Source organism: Canis lupus, chromosome 19, assembly GCF_048164855.1.
Source record: "Canis lupus baileyi chromosome 19, mCanLup2.hap1, whole genome shotgun sequence".
Taxonomy (NCBI): domain Eukaryota; kingdom Metazoa; phylum Chordata; class Mammalia; order Carnivora; family Canidae; genus Canis; species Canis lupus.
The window spans coordinates 46,995,342-47,009,703 of record NC_132856.1 but is presented as its reverse complement, the minus strand read 5'-3'; the positions used below and the strand labels follow the sequence as shown (position 1 = coordinate 47,009,703).

Below are 14,362 nucleotides of genomic sequence, written 5' to 3'. Positions count from 1 at the left end.
GCCTCTTCTGCGGGACGCTCTGCAGACTTTGCTGGAACATGTGAGTGGGAGGATGTGTGGTGAACCTGCAGGAAACTCAATGGCACTGCCATTCAGGTTGAGCCTCTCATGAAAGGACAGGATATCACGGGAAGAACTTTTCTGCCTCTCAAAGAGTGGGTTGAGAACATGTCCCATTGACTTACCTCTGCCGTGGTTCAAACTCCCACTTTGACTAAGGCATGTCTGTTTGCAGCATAGGAGGACACCATCTACCAGCCCACCACCTCTTGCGAGAGGGTGCTACCAAGCCCTGTAGGGGATCTAGATCCTTCAAATGCCCCCGTCCCTACTCCTGTGGTCTGTAAGGTGCAAGGGGGGGTATTTCTGCTGATGTCTAGTGTACAGAAGGTTCTAGTCTGGGCAGCCTATCCATGAGAGCTATCATCACTAGTCAGCTCCATGCTGACACCATCTTGATGGAAACAGAACCAACCACAGCAGCCAGTTTGGCTGGTGATCTGGCTGGTGATGGATCACTCAGAAGCCCTGTTAACCCTTTGCACCGATAGTTGGGCTGTTTTAAAAGGACCAACCCTATGACTTGGACAATGAAAAGCTGAGAGATGGATGATCATGAATTAGGCTTTGTGGGGTCAGGGTATGTGGAAAGACATCTAGGTTCATCTGCAGGAGACTGAGGCATCCTCACTGTCTTCCACATCCAGGCTCACAAGGCGCTGAACCCCACCCCGGCATTCAGAAAGCTGATGCTCCAGCCCAGGTAGGAGCCTTGGCCACCAACCTTTCAGTAGATACAGCAGATTGGGTGCATAGGAAGAGTGGCTACTGTGGCACCTGCCAAAGGAAATGTCTGGGGCCAACCACTGGAGTTCCCAACTGGTAAGGCATTGGCAAATTGATTACATTGGTCCTTTCCCTCTGAGGGAGGGTTCTTTTTTGTGTTATTAAGTAATCTCCACACCCAGCATGGGGCTCAAACTCATGACCCTGAGATCAAGAGTTATATGCTCTGGGGACTGAACCAGCCAGGTGCCCCTGAGTGAGGGTTCTAACTTTGGCTTTGTTTGTGAGGTCATTGTGTCTGGCCTAACCCAAGCTTTCCCCTGTCACCATGCAAAGCAGACTGCCACCATTAGGGGATTAGAGAAACTGGGTATGATGTATGGAAACCCTCATCAAATAGACAGTCATTGGGGTAACTTTTTTTTAAAGACTTTATTTATTTATTTATGAGAGACACAGAGAGAGAGGCAGAGACATAGGCAGGGGGAGAAGCAGGCTCCTTGTGGGGAGCCTGATGCGGGACTTGATCCCAGGAACCCGAGATCATGACCTGAGCCAAAGGCGGATGCTTAACCATTGAGCCACCCATGCACCTGATTGGGGTCACATTTTAGGGGCCATGGTGTGCAAGATTGGGCAGAAGAATAGTGAATGGAGGCTCCATCTCCCCTCTATGCCACAGGCAGCCAGGTTGGGAGAAAGGAAGAATGGGATATTATTATTATTATTATTATTACTATTACTATTATTTATTATTATTTTTTTAAGAATGGGATATTAAAGCAGCAGGTTAAATCATTAACAGGTAAAGCCACCTTGGCTGTGTGGAGGAATGCATTTGAACCCACGACCCTATATGCCAGACTGGGAACCCCTGCCAAAGCACCCAATTTTGTAAAGGTGTGGAGTCTCCAGAGACAGCTATCGCCCTGATGCTCACTGTGGATCAACACGCTGCCCTGCGGAGGATACCAAGTCCCATCAGGTATGGGAGAGGCATTATCTACTGGAATTTACAATGGGACATCCCTCGCAGAGGGGTGAGTCACTTCACTCCTTGGGTGAGGGGGAACGACTCAAACTCCACTGGGATCCTGTTGTCCTGCTGTAAGCCAGATCTGTTGAAACCCGCTATACCTGGAATGGAACACGCACCACAGAAAGAGGGGAGAAGACAGGGATTCTGAACACATCCTGCCCCTAGTCCCATTTCCTCACGCCTGACAGTGCTGCCTCCCCTGTGTGTCCCCCGGCCAACAGGTACGTTATGCAAAACCTGGCCAGGTTCCTAAAGCTGCAGCTGCATTAATAAAAAGACTTCCCAATACAAGTTTCTACTAAATATCTGTCTTCTTTGGCCTTAGACTTCTGCTGCCCCTTGGGTGTCCAGTCATGGGATAGACACCTGAGAGAAATATCTTTCTACAGAGGGCCCACTTGTGTGCCTGGCAAAGGAATCAATCCACACTGTTGGGTATGCAGGCAGCCGCCCCTCTTTAGCTTGTCAGGATTGCCTTGGTGGCTATCACTCCTCCAGGGAGGGGATCAGAAGGCACTTAAGCAGTATGTTAAGGAAGCACAAGCTAGGAGAGGGGCTCTTAATTCAGCTGATATTACCAATATTGATTCAGAAACCTAGTCTGTGGCACACACATGCTCAGTAACATTGGGCATTGGCTATTCTTTTCCTGTTGATTGAGTAAAACAGGCAGCCCATCCGAAAGGTCCTAAAAATACCACTATCAGAGCCATAGGTGGCTTCACTCAGATTTGGGATGGGTTCATGTGGTTTATCCCAGGTTGAGCACTCATGTACTCCAATGTAGGGAGCAGAAAAAAAAAAAAAAAAGCACTCTAAAATAGAACCATCCCAAGTACACCAGGGATATGGGATGGATGTCACCATAACCATGTAGTCATTCTGTCATTTTAAAGATTTTATTTATTTATTCATGTGAGACACACAGAGAGAGGCAGAGACACAGGCAGAGAGAGAAGCAGGCTCCAGGCAGGGAGCCCAATGCGGAACTCGATCCCAGGACTCCAGGATCACACCCTGAGCTGAAGGCAGGCACTTTAACCACTGAGCCACCCAGGCGTCCCTCATTTGGTCATTTTAAAGGATCATGACAGGTTTGGCACTGTCACATCCTCCAGGTATTTACTGGGTAAATCCAAATGAGACCCAATGGTTGTGCGGCACAAATCTTTGGCTTGGCTTCCACCTAGGTGACTGGGTTGCTAAATCCTGAGTTCTCCCAGAAATCTGCCCCATGGTAACACAAGCTGCCAATCTCCCTCCCTTCAAGGCCAGGTGGGCACGATGTTTTCCACTGGTATGATCACTTGGCCACCATGTTTGTTCCCTCCATTGGCCTGGAGGAAGTTATAGTAAGTACACATGCCCTTACTAAGTTCCTAGTAAAGCCTTAAATGATAGCCAACAGGGGCGCCTAGGTGGCTCAGTGATTGAGTGTATGCCTTTGGCTCAGGGGGTGATCCCAGGGTTCTGGATCAAGTCCCGAATCAGGCTCCCAGAAAGGAGCCTGCTTCTCCCTCTGCCTGTGTCTCTCATGAATAAATAAATAAAATCCTAAAAAAAAAAAAATGATAGCCAACAAAGCCTGTCCTACTGAACACCGAAATGTCTCTCATGAGAAAAGCTGTCCTCCAGATGACGATGGCCTTGGACATTACTGTTTGTGAGGTGCCTTGCAAGGAGGCACCTATGCCATTATCCAAGCAGAATGTTGTGTGTTCATACGTGATGAGTCTGCTAACGTATCATCTTTATTAATGCACACGAGGACACAAGTGAATGAATGCCCTGAGTGATCCCACCCCCAGCGTAAGGGACTTAATAAATGAGTAGTTTGGATCATGGGAGTCCTGGTGGAAAAAAACAAGTTGCTTATTTTGGGAGTCATTTTCTCAGTCTGTGCTTTGTCTTGCATCTGCTTAGATTGCTGCTGTGGTAACTGCCTCCAATACAGACAGCCACCAAGCAAGCCATCTTCATGCTAACCACCCAGGGCATTCTGCGGAAGAACGGGAAGTGTAAGATGGAGGTTATGAATGCACGTTCCTCCTAAGCACTGGGAATAAGGGGGTACTTCAAGGGGAACCCAAGGTTAGTTCACTCCTGTAACGCATTATTGGGTCATCTTTTCCAGGACATTTGTGGGTTCTTTTTTTTCTTTTTTCCTTTTTTTTTGACACAGAGAGAGCATGAGCAGGGGGGAGGAGCAAGGCAAGAGGGAGAAGCAGGCTCCCCCTGCAGCAGGGAGGCTCCAACTGACTCAATCCCAGGACCCTAGGATCATAACCCCAGCAGAAGGCAGGTGCTTAACCAACTGAGCCACCCAGGTGCCCAGGACGTTTGTTTCTTATGGGCACTGACATTTGAATGTCATATGCTTTTCACATGTCACTAAATACCCTTTTCATTTTATTTCCTCCTTCAATCATTTACACATATAAATACCATTTTTAGCTCACAGGTCCCATAAAAGCCAGACAGTGGGCCAAGCCATGATATTGCAGAAAACTGAAAAATGTAGAAAAGTAGATGATACTCTGTTCCCTAAGTTTTCATACTTTTCCCTGAGGGGTGTAAAAGCATGTTACCACATTAAATACTTCAGATCTCATCCGAAAAAAACTGTCTAAGAATGATGGAGCAGGCAGTTAGTTACACCTAAGCCGGGATAAGTAGGTCACACACTAGAAGCCTGGGGGCCTTGTTTGTGGCTTTGCGGCAGCAGGCTGGCAGATCAAAAGCACAGGTGCAGAACCTACGGTCTCCTCTGCTGTCGGGTGACTGCCTGGGTTCCTTATAATATATTTGCATTGTGGTTTTGACCCGTCCCCTACCCCCCTGTGGGGGAAGATAGTCCTGACACTCCCCGTAAGAACCTTGTAGGGCCAAAACCTCCCCCTCCCAACCGGTAGGAGGAGTCCCTTAGATGACTAGAAACCTCAGTAGCAGAACATCCTAGCTAAGCGCAAAAAACATTAAAAAAAAAAAAAAAAAAAAAAAGACACCTCTAGCCTCAGGTCAGTTGTCATCCCCTCTGGGCCTGCCCGCTCTCCCACCTCCAGAGTGTGCCGTCCTTAATCGACTGCCTTGTGCTTGCTACCTTCCTTCCGGCTGTCCTTACTCCAGCGCGGATGCCCAGGTAAATCTTTGGGGGGGAAGATTTGTGGGGGAATCCGAGAGCCGAGACCTCCATCCACACAACGCACTGTCAGTCTCCCGCCGGTAGCGCGAACAAGTCCTCACGTCACACAAGATTTCGTGGCTCACGGTGGTCCCTGTTTTTGGTTACTTGAACTAACCGCTGCATAACCCGTGAAAGTTCCTTTTGGGATGACTTCCTAGAACTGGAACTGCGGTTTCAAACTTCTCCCCTAAACGTCCCTGCGCGTCTCCGGAGAGGCTGATACCGCAAGGGATTGTGGGGAGCGTAGTTCTGGCTTGGAGCTAGCAAGAGCTGGGGTATCACTGGCGGAAATTGCTGGGCGTGAGAAAGGAGCCGCGCATCTTTCCGCAAACGTCGCTCACGGGCGCGCCTGCGCGATACGCGAAGGCGCGGCTTCACTTTCCCTCGCGATTGGCCAGCTGTCTACCGGGCACGCGCAGATGGCCCTTTTGGCCCCTCCCTCCGGCCTTCGCACGGTCCTCTGGGAGTTGTAGTTCAGACTCGTATCCGAACTCGACCTCTGGTCGGCGGCTCGGAGTTGCGAGGCCGTCCCTGCCTTCGGCTCTCCGCTGGGAGGATGGATCCAGGACCGGGGACCGACACGGCGCCGCTGACTGGCCTGGTCTGGTCGTCGGCGTCGGCGCCTCCGCCGCGGGGATTCAGTGCGGTGAGCGACGCCGGGGTCCGGGGCTGAGTGGGGGAGAGGCGGCCGCGTCGGGGTAGCAGCCTGGCTCTGACCCGGGTCCGCGCCGTAGATCTCCTGCACCGTGGAAGGGGCGCCCGCCAGCTTCGGCAAGAGCTTCGCGCAGAAGTCTGGCTACTTTCTGTGCCTCAGTTCTTTGGGCAGCCTGGAGGTAAGGAGCGCCCCCCTTCGGCGTTCCTGGGGTCCGCCCACTCCCCGGTCCGTTTGCGGGACCCTCCGCCAGGCGCGCTGTCCCCGCCGCAGCGTGACTGTCGCTGTGTCCTCCCCTTCCTCCCCCTCAGAATCCGCAGGAGAATGTGGTGGCCGATATCCAGGTCCTGGTGGACAAGAGCCCCCTCCCACCGGGCTTTTCCCCGGTCTGCGACCCCCTGGACTCCAGTGAGGCCCGCGTCCGAGGCTGGGGGTGGGGGCGAGGGGCGGGGGGCCGCGTTCGGGTCCCTGTGGGCAGGACCAGGGAGGGTGGAGGGACGACAGGTGCTTGTTTTTCGAGCCTCGACTGCCCACTCGACGCGCTGGGCGATGACAGGGTTGGCTGAGGAGCCCTGATCTGGGGCGGGACCAGATGCCCTGCCCTGAGCAAAAATGAGCCATTGACCTCGAGCAAGAGTTGTGACCTGTTTTATTACTCTTCCTGCTACATCTTCCACCGAACCACGAGCCATTTCCGAGCCTTTTCATTTCCAGGCTTTTGCATACACGGTTTCCTCTGTCTGGAGCGCCCCTCGGAGACTGCCGGCTAGCTATACTTGGTTCTCCCGCGGGTCTCTGCTTAGCCCTCCCCACCCTGTCCTCTGGCTCCGTCCCAGCCCTGACCCTCTGCTTTCCAACCGCCTGGCCCTCCTTGCCTCTCACTGCGTCTTGTCCTGTGAATTTAACTCTCAGGGTGATATCTATTGATAATTGAGGTTGGCAAACTTTTTCTGTACAGGTCCAGATAGTTAATATTTTAGGTTTTGCAGGCCAGATAGTGTCTGTGCCCCGCCCCCCCCATCATCATTTTAAAATGTGAAAACCATTCTTAGCTCATGAGCCCTGCAAAGCGGATCTTGGACGTCTTTTGGCTTGTGGGCCAGAGTCTGCTGCCCCCTGGATTAGAAGACTAAGGACATGTGATGTTTGCAGGGCCGGCCAGGATGGGCAGTCAGTTATGTCTGATTCCACACCTGCCCACGCTTGCCGTAGGTGCCCATGCTCACCCCATGAGGCTTCTCCATGTCACCAAAGATAAGCTTGCCCCAATGGGTCTTTCTTTCTTTTCTTTTTTTTTTTTTTTTTTTAAGATTTTATTTATTTATCTGAGAGAGAGAGAGAGAAAGTACAAGCAGGAGCAGAGGAAGAAGCAGACTCCCTGCTGAGCAGGGAGCCTGATGTGGGGCTTGATCCCAGGACCCATGAGAACATGACCTAGGCCAAAGGCAGATGCTTAACCGACTGAGCCCCCCAAACCCCACAGGCCTGCCTCAATGGCTCCTAAGGGCTACATGGAGTCCCCTCCTATGGCTGTACCATTCATGATTTAACTACTGACCTAAAGCTATCCAGGTAGCTGCCTTTTTTTTTTTTTTTGAAAGATTTTATTTATTTATTCATGAGAGACAGAGAGAGAGAGAGAGAGAGAGAGGCAGAGACACAGGCAGAGGGAGAAGCAGGCTCCATGCAGGGAGCCCGATGTGGGACTGGATCCCAGGACTTCCAGGATCACGTTCTGGACTGAAGGCAGTGCTAAACCGCTGAAACACCCAGGCTGCCCTGGGTAGCTGCCTTAAACAGTGCCATGGCGAGTATCATCCTGAAGCCATCTTTGGGTCCCTTCGCTGCTTTTTCCGTCTTCTTACTCCCTTGCACTCCCCCCACTCCCAGAGGCCTCTGTGTCCAAGAAGAAACGCATGTGTGTGAAGCTGGTGCCACTGGGGGCTGCAGACATGGCTGTGTTCGATGTGCGGCTGAGTGGGAAGACCAAGACGGTGCCTGGATACCTGCGAGTAGGGTAGGGCCACCCCCAGCTTCTGGCCTCCTTTGCCTCCCAGCTCCCATGTTTGCCCTGCTGACCCTCAGGGACTCTCCTGAGGCCTCCAGTGCCTTCAGTCACTTCACTGTGCTTCGACTTCCACAGGTTAAACCGGGACAATTTTTTTTTTAAAGATTTTATTTATTTATTTATGAGACACACAGAGAGAGGCAGAGACATAGGTGGAGGGAGAAGCAGGCTCCCATGGGGAGCCTGATGTGGGACTTGATTGCCAGACCCTGGGATCACGACTGAGCCGAAGGCAGACGCTCAACCACTGAGCCACCAGGTGCCCCAAACCAGGAGTAATTGTATCAGTCCTGTAAGGTTCTTGGGAGGAGTGAGTTGATATGTCTGAAGTGCACAGTACAGTGACCAGACCCAGCAATATTAATTCGGATGTTGCTCAGGGTGTGGGCTAAGAAAAAATGCAAACCACCCAAAGGACTGGGGTCATCCTTTTGGGCCAGGACCCCTTTCTACTTCTCTCTCCTTCTAGAGACATGGGGGGCTTTGCCATTTGGTGCAAGAAGGCCAAGGCCCCAAGGCCGGTGCCCAAGCCCCGGGCTCTCAGTCGGGACATGCGGGGCCTCTCCCTGGACCCACCTGCTCAACCCAGGTGAGTCCCAGGCTTGGGAGTAGGGTGGCCATGGGGGGAATTAGGCCTGACCCACACTGTCCTGCCTCTACCAGCAAGGATGGCTTTCCAGAGCGGACCCTGTCCAGGTTAGGCTCTCGGGCATCTACTCTGAGGAGGAGTGACTCCATCTATGAGGCCTCCAACCTCTATGGCATCTCAGGTGAGTGCCAAGCAAGAAACTGAGGCACCGGGTGGGGCAAGACTGGCTCATGGTTTTATAGCTAGGAAGGTGTGGGGCTGGGGTTGGAACCAGTCCTGGGATCCCCAGTTTTCCAAAGACTGGGAAGAGCCAGGGGTTTGGGGCTACCACCCTCTTTGGCTAGGGTGGACCACAGGCAGGCCTCAAGATCCCTGTATCTCAGCCCCTACCCTTACCTGCTTTCCTCAGCCATGGATGGTGTTCCCTTCACACTGCACCCCCGGTTCGAGGGCAAGAGCTGTGGCCCCCTGGTGAGTCTCTGCTGTGGGGAGCCTAGGTCTGTCTTCCTAAGGGTCAGGATGCAGAGAGGTTCATCTGTGGATCCAGTCCCCCAGCGCAGAGGCCCGTGTTCCTGGGTTAGAGGAGGCTGGAAGCTGGTGGGGTGGGGCTTAGTCCCAGAATGGCAAATCAGGAGGGACAACTGGATGCTGGTAGCAAGAGACCATGGTGGGAAGGGTGAGGGGATGATCAGGCAAATATTGGGGGGGGCCCTCCCTGAGGATGGGGGAATGGGGTTCCAGGGTGGTGTCCCTGCCCAAGACTGACCTGCCTCTGCCTACCAGGCCTTCTCTGCTTTTGCCGATCTGACCATCAAGTCACTGGCGGATATTGAGGAGGAGGTGGGTGCAGGACCAGGATGGGGTGCTGGGGGAGCCCCCACTTTCTTGCCACCCCAGTCTCCCCAAGCCACACCCCATCTCTTGCTAAGTCCCCTAATTGTCTCCCCTCCTCACCATTCCTCAGACACTACTATGGCCCCTCACTCACTGTGTTCTCCTTACCCACCCCTGCTCCCCCCAGTATAACTACGGCTTCGTGGTGGAGAAGACTGCAGCTGCACGCCTGCCCCCCAGTGTCTCGTAGCTCTTCGTCAGGCCCAGGGAAAGCCCGCTGCCCAGCACCCCTGACACACCCCAGGACTGGCAGCTACCCCACCCTGCAGCATCTTGGGAACCTTGGTGGTGCAGGGCTTTCTAGACTAAGCCACCCAGTGGAACCACAGCCCTGGAGAAGGAGCAAGACCTGTCTGCTTGGTGATGGGGTCTCTGGCCTGCCTCGCCCCCGGGCCCTACAAGGCAGAGGTGGGGGCTGGATGGAAACCAGTGCCTTCAAGTCATTTGTGTCAAAACGTTCCGGTGCCCGGAGGCCACTCAGGCATCCTCCCGGCAATAAACATTGCCCTGTGCCCACTGTCTGGAGTCCTGATCCCCGCCGAGGGTCCTCTGTGGCTCGTGGTCTGTGCCACGCACATCGAACACAAGCCAGGGAGCAGATATCCACCCAGTTAACAAAATTGTGGACGGGAGGCAACGCTGCTGCCACTCCCAGAATATTCTGCAGAGGGGTAAACAGGCTCAGTGAGTGAGCGAGACTGTAGAACACAGAAGACCCGGTCGGCCCCTCCATCACTGCACATAGCAGGAATGATAGTTTCTGTTGGGTTTATATGGTGGGGATCACATCCCCAGCACCTCCACAGTATCTCATTTAATCTCCCCACACCCCGGTGGGAAGCCCCGGTTTTGTGTGTCTTACATATAGGGAAACTGAGGTAGGGGAAGCTAAGGTCACAGCTGATTTTTTTTTTAAAAGATTTTATTTATTTGAGAGAGAGGGAGTGAGCAAGCACGAGCAGGGGAAGGGGCAGAGGGAGAAGCAGACTCCTCGCTGAGCACAGAGCCGATGCAGCGCTGGATTCCAGGACCCTGAGATCATGACCTGAGCCGAAATCGGATGCTTAACCAACTGAGCCACCCAGGCGTCCCCCACAGCTGAGATTTGAACCCAGAGCCTGCTCTCTTAATCTTAAAGCTGTTCTATGTGTCTTTTTTTTTCTCTACTGTGTGATGGATACATTCTGTCCAAAGCATTCTATAATGTTGTAGTGAAAACTGAGAGAGTACTGGATTCCACAGCAAATACCCAGGTACCTTCCTGCAAGCCTTTGGTCACATTTTTGTCAGGCAATCGATACATGACCTTGTTCTCTGTGTGTTTTAAGACACCTTTTATTTTATTTTTTTTAAAGATTTTATTTATTTATCCATGAGAGACACAGAGAGAGAGAGAGAGAGGCAGAGACACAGGCAGAAGGAGAAGCAGGCTCCATGCAGGGAGCCCGATGTGGAATTCGATCCCCGGACTCCAGGGTCACACCTGGGCCGAAGGCAGGCACTAAACCACTGAGCCACCCAGGGCTCCCCAAAGACACCTTTTAAAATACACCTTACTGCTTGGCTCACACTGACTTTCAGCCAACAGCACTATAACTCATGCCTGAAACAAAGCTCATCTAACTAACACACATTTTCTCCAGGGGACACATCCAGCCTTTTTGCATTCAGAGACAGTAAGGCAGCACCAAGTACTATACTTAGAGGCCTTTTTAAGTAGAAAAATTGCCAACAAAAACACAAATATATACAAAATGTGCTACTAGATAGACCATAAAAAGGCCACCTGTTTACCATCAGAGCCGAAGGACGATGGCAGGGTGTCACCACATTCCACCTCAATGGGGACCCTGTGCCTCAGTGATACAAACTCCCTCCCCCCACCTCTGCTCTGAGCATGTCCCTGAATGGCTACAAAGTGCTGCAAGTATTGGTTTGGGGGTTGCAAATAAAGCTTAGTGGGTGGAACTCACACGTGTGGGGGTCTGTAGCATCAAGGTAACCTAGTCCGCAGCAGTCAGGAACATCCTCCAATCTTTGTGGCTTAGAAAGATGAAGTCTTCTTCTATTTTTTTTTTAATTTTTTAAAGATTTTGTTTATTTGACATAGAGCACAAACGGGGGGAGCGGCAGGCAGAGGGAGAAGCAGGACCCTGGGATCATGATCTGACCTGAAGGCAGGTGTTCAGTGAACTGAGCCACCAGGTGCCCCACTAGGCTTCTTCCTCATTCATACCACATGCCCGTGGCAGAGCAGCAACGGACTCTGCTGGTCACAGTCTCTGAGACCTGCCTGAAGGGGCTGCCACCATCTCACCATGACAGTGGGGGCAGGCTCAGAAAGCTCTTACCCTGTCAGTGAAATGCCCTGGCCTGGAAGGGCCTCATCAAAGTTCTGCTCGGAGATCACTGGCCAGAAGGCACCCCACTGGGTCCCCGGAAGGGGTGCACCCCCCACCCAGGTACTTGTATCTAACAGCATTGTCCCGGGGGGCTGAGGGCAGAGATCTGTCCTGCTCTGGGGTCTGAGGGAAACAGGATGGCCCTGTGCTGGGAGTCTGAGGGCGGAGACTGCGTGCTGTCGAGGGAAGAGACTGTGCAAAATGTGCCCGTCCCCCATGTGCTTCAGCTGCCTTGGGAAAACTAGGCCTTGGGTGCTGAGACATCTCCCCACATCTCCCCTCCCTGGGCCCTGCCACGTCCCGCCCAGGCTGCCCTGGCGCCGGCCACGGAATCTGATCCCGCCAGGAAGCAAAGGCCGTTTGTTCTCCCTTCTCGGCCACCCTGACACCAGCTCTGGATCACTTTCCAGGACACCTGCGAGTGACCAGGGGCCCCCAGGTGAGCCGTCCTGGTCTCGGCTCTGACTGGACTTGGTGGCCAATGACCCTGCAAGATCCCTCTGAGCCCCGTGGGGCCTAAGGACACCCTCAGGAAGGTGTGGGAGAGTCACCACCAAGGAGCCCACCCACCCACCCACTCCCAACTCGGGCCACGTCCATCCCGACTGCCATGGCTGAGCCTACACCATCTTGGGCTACAAGGAGAGAGCCAAAGCTTTATCCTTCCTGCCTTTGGCTTCTCCCAGGTGCTGAGACAGGTGTCACCTCAGGTGAGATGAGGTCCCAGCTCCCCTGCTCACTAGCCGGTGACCCTTGAGCAGTGACTTAACCTCTCTATACCCCAGTTTCTCCATCTTTACAATGGGACTCTCCATGGTGCTTACCTCAGTGCCGCTCCGAGGGAGAATGCACGCATACTGCTCTACCGACTTGCAGAAACACTTCCCAGCTCAACAGTTCTTACAGCGTAAAGTCTAAGCAGGTGCATGCGGGGTGCAGCCCCGGTGGCCTCTGCTAGCGCAAACTCCATACTTGTATTCCAATGCTTCTGAGCCCAGCTGTGGCCCCTGCTGCTCTCTCCACCCCCAGATCAGAGCACCCACCTATGCCAGATTCAAACATCTGTCTGCCACCCCCTTTGAAGCCCCCTTAATGCTACTGCCTCCGACCTCACCGTTCATTCTGCCTACTACTGAACTTGATGTAAGTGTAATTCCCTAATGAGTTCTCTTCTGAGTCTGGCTAATTCTGTTCAATATTATTTCTGTGACGTTTATCTAGGGTCAGAGGATAAACACCCCAGGCCTTGAGCCTCTGTGTTGGGGTCATTCTGCTGTGTGTGCTCTTTGCTGTCTCCCAGAGATCCCCAGCAGGATGGAGCCCAGGCAGTCATGGTACTGTCTGCTTATTGGTGTCCCTGAAGGTTTGGTGTCTCTGGGGCTTCCTCCCTTGTAAACAAACCACACCCCCGTCATCATCTCATGGTCTGGTTCTGATGATCCCAACCCAAGGCAATGTCTTTCGGAGATGTTATTCACTCTCTAATCACACCAGGGTGCCAACAGCTGCTTGTTTTTGCGTGGCCTGTGGAATTAATGGAGACATCAATCCCCTTTCTGATCTGGTCCTCGCAGCTGTGTTTGGTGGAGTGGAGGAGGTTACTTTATTTTATAAAGGACACTAAAGTGGCAGGTCGCATGACTGTTCCCTGAGCCAGGTCTGTCCCAGCTCCTGGAGCACCAAACCCTTATCAGGTAGCCAGGACACACAGCGACAACCTCAGCATTTGGCTTCCAGCTGAGGCCCAGCCTCGTCCCCTCTCACTTGATTCTGGCTGAGATATGAGGATGCTTGGCACCCCTTCCAAAGCAGAGCCCGGGGGGGTGGGGTTGGTTTCAGCCGGGCAATGGGCAGCCCGCTCCCGGCTTCGTTTCTAGGGCTCCTATTCTGGGTCCCAGGAGGATGAGCAGGGGTCAGATGGGGATGAGGCTAGTGAGCTCACAGGGTGCAACATTTAAGGAGCTTTTAGTTCAGGAGCCCATCTCCACCTGCAGTGCCTCCTTAAATTTTTTAATTAAAGTAAAATTCACATGAATTCTCCATTTTAAAGTATACAGTTCAGTAGCATTTAGTGCACTGAGAATGTTGTGTAAACATCACCACTGTCTAGTTCCAGAACATTTATATCACTCAGGAGGGAAACCGCATCCTCGTGAGCAGTCACTTCTTATCCTTGTCCCCCGGCTGCTGGCAGCCATTCACCTGCTGTCTCTGTGGATTTGTCTGTTCTGGACATTTCATATATGTGGAATCAACACTATGTGGCCTTTTGTGTCTGACTTTTTACACTTGGAGTTTTCAAGCTCCATCCATGTGTACCATATCAGTGTTTTTGTCCCTTTTCATGCCTGAGTAATATTCCATCACATGGCTTGATCACCTGCCCCATTCCAGTGGATTCTCAGAAACTGTAATTTCCAATGTTTCTTGGGCACCTGCTCTGTCCTGGAGCTCTTTGTGAAGGGGTAACCAGATTCCAGCCATCACCACCATATGGTCTCAGTTCCTGGGCCTCAGTTTCCCCATCTGTAAATAGGGTTATCCTGAAGATTAACTGAGGCCAGGAAAGTGAATGGTATGTGCCTGCAGAACCAGGCATGTGATAAAGACGTGACATTTCTTATTCTTTTAAAGTAAGTTCTGCACCCAACGTGGAGCTTGAACTCATGACTCCAAGATCAAGACTTGCATGCTGTACCGACTGAGCCAGCCAGGTGCCCCGAAATTTATTCTTATTTTTTAAAAGGA

The 14,362-nt window shown here is 52.4% G+C and overlaps 1 protein-coding gene and 1 long non-coding RNA gene across 3 annotated transcripts; both read left to right on the top strand.

Moving 5' to 3' along the window:
* Positions 1-712: 712 nt before the first annotated feature.
* On the top strand, positions 713-5,418 carry LOC140610575 (uncharacterized). Of its 2 annotated transcripts, XR_012012173.1 has the most exons (5): positions 713-882; positions 1,592-1,771; positions 1,899-2,046; positions 3,749-3,916; positions 4,888-5,418. It is a non-coding gene; the product is annotated as an uncharacterized lncRNA (long non-coding RNA). The 2 variants fall into 2 exon arrangements; XR_012012172.1 differs by lacking the exon at positions 1,899-2,046.
* A 47-nt stretch (positions 5,419-5,465) lies between these two features.
* MVB12A (multivesicular body subunit 12A) lies at positions 5,466-9,729 on the top strand. The gene is made up of 9 exons (XM_072786809.1): positions 5,466-5,655; positions 5,744-5,842; positions 5,973-6,069; positions 7,552-7,678; positions 8,199-8,318; positions 8,393-8,499; positions 8,728-8,789; positions 9,102-9,158; positions 9,340-9,729. The coding sequence occupies exons 1-9, from the start codon at positions 5,566-5,568 to the stop codon at positions 9,400-9,402; spliced, it is 822 nt and encodes a 273-aa protein (XP_072642910.1). The 5' UTR covers positions 5,466-5,565; the 3' UTR covers positions 9,403-9,729.
* Positions 9,730-14,362: the final 4,633 nt, after the last annotated feature.

Coding starts and splice junctions, on each gene's coding strand:
- MVB12A (XM_072786809.1), top strand. CDS start 5,566: ATGGATCCAGGACCGGGGACCGACACGGCGCCGCTGACTGGCCTGGTC. Junction 8,500..8,727: donor CAACCTCTATGGCATCTCAG/GTGAGTGCCAAG, acceptor TGCTTTCCTCAG/CCATGGATGGTGTTCCCTTC. Junction 9,159..9,339: donor TGGCGGATATTGAGGAGGAG/GTGGGTGCAGGA, acceptor TGCTCCCCCCAG/TATAACTACGGCTTCGTGGT.